Raw genomic sequence first — 7,245 nt, forward strand, 5'->3', positions numbered from 1 at the left:
CTGGAAAAGGTTTTTTGGGAGCGCTGATGGAGCTTGGGATGGATTTGGGATCTTGACATTCCCGCATTAAAGGAAAAATCCCAACCAGAAAGCCCCTCCCAAAATCCCAAATCCCAACAGAAAATGAAACGGAAATTCTGGAAATCAAAAGATTTTCCACCTTTTCCAGCTTTTCCTCCAGGATTTAGGGATCCACATCCCATTTTAGGACCCCCAAAAATCCCAAATCCCAAGAAAAAATGAAACGGAAATGCTGGAAATCAAAGGATTTTCCAGCTCTCCCAGCATTCCAGGTTTTCCTCCAGGAGTTCTGGATCCACATCCCAGTTTGGGGCCTGGGAAGGGAATTCCCAACAGCACCTGATCCTCATTCCTGCACTTCCAAGTGTGGGAATTCCATTGGAAAATGGAGATTTCATCCATCAGTTCTGCACCCCAGAGTAAGGAATATCCAGTGCCTGGGAAGCGGCATCCGCTTCCCTATTTCCGTGCGTGAAACCAGGACTTTTTTCCAACAGGGATCCAAACACCACTGTCGGGATGCCTGGGAGTTAGGACTGAGAATTCCAGAATCCCAGAGGTTGGAAAAGTCCTCCAGGATCAGCGAATCCAAGCTGTGCCCAATCCCCACCTCAGCATCCGAGAATTCCTTGGACACCTTCAGGGATGGGGATTCCAAATCTCCCTGGAGGCTTCCAATCCCTGACCACCCTTTCCATGAGGAAATTCCTGCTGATGTCCAAAAAGAAATGTTGGGATAAAGGAGAAAGACAAAATCTCTCCCAAAGCCCAGGGATAGTTGGGATTGTTATTCCTGGCTCCAGCAAAGAGCAGGAAAATCCCAGCAGGATTCCTGACGCCCCTCCGAGGTTGTCCCGGTGGCAATTCCTCCTGGAAGTGTCAGAAATCCCAGGATTTAATTAAAACCAGGAAACTCCAGCATTATTCATCCCTCGCTCCATAAATTCACCCCAAGACTCGGATTCGTTATTTCATCCGATATTAAATTATTAAAAAAAAAAAAGGAGGAAAAAGGTGTCGCATTCCATCGGAACATAAATATTCCAGCTGGGAGCCCGCGGGCACTCCGATCCCATTGGATTCATTTTTAAGAGATCCCCCTGGATGGTTCCATTTCAATTTCGCTCCGTTCCCTGCCCGCTTTTGGGAAAACGTGCCAGGAATTTTGCACTGGAGCATTTTACGGATGCATTTGAGATATTGGATAATCCAGAAATCTCAAGTGAACTCCGTGGAAAATTCCCTCTCTCCCCTCTGCTGGTTGCAGTGGGTTGGGATGGATGTTTATCCAGGGGGATTTTTTTTTCCCAGCTTTTCCAGCTGTTTTGAATTAAAACTGCCAAAAAAATGGGGAAGAGTTGATGGCAATTCTTCCCTCTCCCAGAAAGTGGGAAAAGAAGGGATCCACAGGGACACGGGAGCCATGGATCCATGGATAAGAAAGCTGTGATGACCTCAGGAGGGGCTGGAAAATTCCCAGGTGCTGGAAGAGCCAAGGTGACCACCTCCTTTGGATTGTCCCTTCCTGGAGAAATCCAGGTGCGCTTCTAAGCTTGGAAAAGGGGGAATTACATGGAATTCCGGGCTGGTTTGGGCTGGAAGGGACCTTCAAGAACATCTCATTTCCAGGCTGGAATATTCTCTGGAAAGGAAACTTCCATGAGCTCCGTGTCCTCTTCTCCCCAGTGAATTCCTGGCTCAGAGGTCCATGCCATCACTCCCACATTCCAGGGATTTGTCCACGCTCCGGGCACATCCCACGCTCCCTTCCAGGTTGATGCAGCTTCCCAAGGGTTCGTTGGAATTTCTCCTTGCTCCATCCCATCCATGTGAAGCTGAACTTGAAGCAAACCTCACACCTGGGATCATCTCCCGCCTTTCCCAAACAGATCCGTGTCCCTCGGGATAACGAATCTGAAGGATGGGATATTGGGAAGGAATTCCAGGCTGGGGAGGAGATGGGATGGAATTCCCTGAGAAGCCGTGGTTGTCCCATCCCTGGAAGTGTCCAAGGCCAGGCTGGACGAGGCTTGGATCCACCTGGAATCGTGGAATGTTTCCCTGGATGGGCTTTGAGGTCCTTCCCATCCCAAACCATTCCATGATTCCATGGAACTGCTGGCAAACCCAGCAGACTTCGGGATTCCACCTTCCCTCCTTCCCACTGCAACATCCAAGGAAAAAGGGAACAAAACCTTGGCTCTGCACCCTCTGCATCCCAATCCCAACATCCCGGCATTCCAGGGATAGCTTGACCCTTTCCAGGTGGGAATTCAATCCTCCATCTCTCCAAATCCCTTTTTTTTTTCATGGAAAAACACCATAAAACATCATTTGTCCGGAGACAAAACCTCCCTGCTCTGAGCCCTGTCAAGCTGGGAACACCCAGAACTCCGTTGGAAAAGCAGGAAAAGGAACAGGGAATTGGGAAGGGGGAATTCGATGCCAAGCAAAGTTTATGGGTCCCTTCCAAGGCAGCGGGAAATTCTCTTCCGTGATTAAATCGAGCTCCGAGCATTCCCTATAAAAACAACCCGGAGCGCGAAATTTATATCCCGGCCTCGGCCAAGCCGTGGGGAAAAAAGGATGGAATTATTGTTTGGAGGGTTTGTTTTCCAAGCGAGGGAAGGCTCTGGGATATTTTATGGATTTTTGTGGATAAAGCAGCAGGGAAGGCAGGGAAAAGACGGGCTCCAATTCCCGGAAAAGTGTTGACAGGGCTGCATTTCTCCCGGATTCTGAATGTGCTCCAGAATACAGTGGAGGAAATCTGATTTTTGGGAAGGAGAAGAAATCTGCTTCCGGAAATTCCCATTTCAGCCTCGTCCTGCAGGAATTTGGGAGTTCTGGACATGCAGGAGATTCCCATCGGATGTCACGGAATCCCTGAGGTTGGAAAATACTCCAGGATCATCGAGTCCGAGCTGTGCCCGGTTCCCACCTTGGCACTCAAAGCCACATCCAGGAATTCCTTGGACATCTCCAAGGGATGAGGATTCCAAACCTCCCTGGGCGCTTCCAATCCCTGACCGCCTTTTCCATGAGGAAATTCCTGCTGCTGTCCAGCCTGAGCTGATCCTGGCACAGCCTGAGGCCGTTCCCTCTTTTCCTAATATTCCCTGGGATCAGATCCCAATCCCACCAGGTTCCAACATTCCAGGGAGTTGTGCAGAGCCAGAAGGTCCCTCTGGATCCTCCTTTTCTCCCTTTCCCAGCTCCCTCAGCTTTTCCTGGTGCTCCAGCCCATTCCCAGCTCCATTCCCTTCCCTGGTCACGCTCCAGCCCCTCCATGTCCATAAAAATCCCAGAACTGGCCACGGCACAACCATGGAGACGCCGTTAGCTCCAACATTCCATGAAAACCCTTTCCTGCCCTAAAGAACTTCCCAGATCCAGAACTGGCACGGGAAGCTGAATATTCCAAAACCAATTCCATGCGTTTTCCACCCCACGGCACCTGCGGGATGCAGGAGCCGAGCTCTTCCCTGAGTGGATGCCTGGGAAAATGGGATCCACATCCAGATGACCTCGGATTGTCCGGTTGTTCCACAACCTATCCAGTAACAGGCTTAGACCAGGAATCCAAACTTTAAACTTCCAGTTTTGGTTGGAATTTTGGGAAAATTCCTTCACGGAAAAGGTTTTCCAGCCATGCAGAGGCTGCCCAGGGAAATGATGGAATGTCCACCCCTGGAAGAAATGATGGAATGTCCACCCTGGAATGATTTAAAATCCCTCGGGATGTGGCGCTTGGGGACAGTGGTGGCCTTGGCAGAGCTGGTGATCTTCGAGGGCTTTTCCATCCTAAATCATTCCATGATTTTCTTGTTTTCCATCCCAGAAACTGTTTTCCTACAGAACTCCAAAACCCGGGAATGTGCTCCTCCCGTGCAGCCAACACGGATTGACTTTTCCAGGGGGAAAATATTTGGAATATATCTTCTCTTTCCAGGGCTGGAAGAGAAAGATGGCACCAAAAAAAAGCAGGAAAAAGGATGGAGATTCCAAAGGAATGCTGAGAAAAGCTTGAAAAATGTGTTCCCATGTTTTCAGAACAGCTGTCCTAAAGATGGGAATATTTCTTTTCCATGGAAATATTTTAGAAACTCGGATTGGGGGGAATCCTCAGACTGAGAAGAAAAATCTTTGTAACATTAATCCAACCAGGAAAGTTATGGAAAACCATCTGGAAGTGGTTGGAAGGTTGAGGAAAGGAGGAATAAGAGTGGCACCTGGGTTTTCCTTGGATTTTCCCTGCTTTTCCCTGGATTTTCCAGGCTCCCAACCATTCCCATCAGAACAAAATAACATGGACACCCTCTTATCCAGGGGTTATCCAGCCTGGGTTGGGATGAGTCACGGAGCCATCACCTACAGGAATTCCAGTTCTGGAATTCCCATCAGGGGACGGACACGGAGCTCTTGGAGTGATCCAGAAGAGGCACCAGGATGATCCAGAGGGAGGGAGCAGCTCTGCTGTGGGAAAGGCAGGGAGAGCTGGGATTCCTGGAATTGGAGAAGGATCCAGTGAAAAGTCAGAGTCTTTTCCAGGGCCTGCAGGGGCTCCAGGAGAGCTGGAGAGGGCCTGGAATGACAGGAGCCAGGGAATGGCTTCCACTGGGAAAGGGGAGATTGGGCTGGGATCTTGGCAAGGAATTCCTGCCTGGGATTCTGCAATTCCCAGATTTCCTCCGGCTGCCCCTGGATCCCTGGGAATGCCCAAGGCCAGGTTGGATCCAGCTGTGATGGTAGAATTTATCCCTGGATGAGATTTCAGCTCCCTTTCTACCCAAACCATTCCACAATTCCATGATTCCTAATCCACCTGGCCACGCTCCTGGGAGCTCCAGCACGGAGAAAACAAAGGAAAACCATTGGAAAACTCTCTCCGTCTCTCCCTCCCTCCCGGTTGGGCACAGGTGGTTTTGAGCAGCTCCCAATTCCCCACAGTTGCTCCCGACTTTTGATTGAAATTCCACCTTCCAGCGCCCGCCTTTCCAGCCGGGATTTTTTACGGCCGCAGGAACCGAGCCGGAGTTCAAACAGCACATGGCGAGATCAAAAAATTCCCGGAGCTGGAATGCTCCAGCCGGCTTTTCCTTCATTATTCCGGCCTTTACAGAGAGCTTTTACAAGGTGTTTATTTTCGGATCCAGCGCTGGAAGCCACGTGGTGGGAAAAGATTCCAGATCGGCACAGCGGGATGGATTTGCTTAAAAGGGTTTATGGATGGGGTCTTGGCTTTTTCCAAGCGGGATAATTGGATGTAGTACACCCTGTACTTGGGATTTGTTGGATATGAAGCGTGAAACGCTCCCAGCTGGAATTCTGTCGGTTGTTGGAACTGCACGGAAAGGGATTTTGGAAGCTGGGAATTGTCTGGGATGGGGGATTCGCTCGGTATCTTCCCAGCCGAGGCACTGGTTCCGTGGAAAATGAGATGGGGATGGGGATCCGGGTGGGTTTTGGGGATCCCAGGGATGATCCCATCACAAGAGGGAATCTTTGGGCACCTCATATTCCGTGAATTCTGAGGCTGAGCTTAAAGCAGGGAGTAGGAATCATGGAATTGTTGAGCTTGGAAAATCTTCCAGGATGGTCAAGTGCAACCTGAGATCGATCCCCAGCTTGACACTGTGGGCCACATCCAGGAATTCCTTGGATATTTCCAGGGATAGGGACTCCAAACCTCCCTGGGCAATTCCAAGGCCTGACCGCCGTTCCCATGAGGAAATTCCTGCTGGTGTCCCAAATCCGAGCATCCTCAAGGGATGAAGGCTTGGAATGAGGTGAATGAAGGACTTGGAGGCGCCAGGGAGGTGCCTGGATTTTCCCTGTTGCCCACAGCCCACAAAGAGCCAAAAATCAGGGGATCATGGAATGGTTTGGGTTGGAAGGGACCTTAAAGATGATCCAGTTCCATCCCCTGTCATGGATAGGGAATCTTCCCTTGGATAATTCCTTTTGATCTCCAGGTGAAGGAAATATAAACTAATGGATCTCCTCGATTGCTTGGTGCCCAATTTTCCCAAATTCCCATCATTCCCATCCAATTTTCCTTTGAGTTATTCCATGCACCCATCCCAAATCCATTCCCGTTTCCTTCCATCCGTGCAATTCCCATGAGCTGATCCAAGGAGCAGCCCGAGGAACGAGGGGATCAAAATCCCATCCAAAAAACCTCATCCCCTTCAACTTCCAATCCAATCCTCTCCCTGAATCCAAAGATTTTCTTCCAGTGGCATATCCCAATCCATGTTCCCCTCAGGAATTTGCAGGCAGCTCCTTCCTTTCCTGATTTTTAGCCTTTTCCGGGAAGTTTTTGCACGGCACGACTCCCGTTATTCCATGCCGGAAAGCAGAGATTCCCACCAAACCATCACCATGGAATCGCCATCTCCAGCTTTGGAATATCCCCATTGTCCAAGAGCATTTGGACACTTCTTCCAATGTTTTTCCTGCTCCAAATCTTTCCCAGAGGAATCTGTCTCTCCAAAAAAAAACCCCACCCTCTATATCCCCAACCCCATTTCATTTCCAAACACTGATTTTCAAACTAAATTCCCAAAATTTCGCCGTCAACACCACAGAAAAGCCGAGCTTTGCATGGCTCTGCTTGTGAAGGTCTAAAATTCCTGTTCCACCCCAGAATTCCCACCGGGATGCCAAAATTCCATCCAGGACCTCTCACCTTCTTGGCCACGTGGCACATCTGCTCCGCTGGGAGATAATCGAAGGGAAAGATGAATCTCCAGTTGAAATTCCCTTCTCCTCCCATGGATCTGTAGTGGACGTCCGTCTTCTGCTTGTTCTCCTCATGTCCCACCAGCCACCTGCCAGGGAGAAACGGAGCCCGTGGAAAACCGGGATCATGGCAAGGATTTGGGATCTCGCTCAACGTCACAAGATCCAATGGAAATGGAATATTCCAGATGCCGGTGGCAGCTGGGGATGGGGAAAACCTGGAGGTGGGAGAGGGAATGCAGCAGTCCCAGAGTTGGGAATTCTGTCTGGGGGTAGGAAGTCCAGGATTATGGAATCGTGGAATGGTTTTGGTGGGAAGGGATCTGAAAGCTCATCCCATTCCATGGGCAGGGACAGCTCCCAGGATCCCAGGTGGATCCAATCCCAATGTCCAACCTTTCCTTGGGCATTCCCAGGGATCCAGGGGCAGCCGGAGGAAATCTGGGAATTGCAGAATCCCAGGCAGGAATTCCTTGCCAA

General features: G+C 50.0%; 1 protein-coding gene across 1 annotated transcript in view; it reads right to left on the bottom strand.

Moving 5' to 3' along the window:
- Positions 1 to 7,245, bottom strand: part of DYSF (dysferlin) — a 72,131-nt gene that overhangs the window by 5,696 nt on the left and 59,190 nt on the right. Inside the window, exon 51 of the mRNA XM_033513903.1 lies at positions 6,713 to 6,854. Coding sequence (XP_033369794.1) covers positions 6,713 to 6,854 — 142 coding nt within the window. The remainder of the gene's footprint in view (positions 1 to 6,712; positions 6,855 to 7,245) is intronic.

The sequence above is a fragment of the Parus major genome, chromosome 4 (assembly GCF_001522545.3).
Source record: "Parus major isolate Abel chromosome 4, Parus_major1.1, whole genome shotgun sequence".
In the NCBI taxonomy this organism is placed as follows: domain Eukaryota; kingdom Metazoa; phylum Chordata; class Aves; order Passeriformes; family Paridae; genus Parus; species Parus major.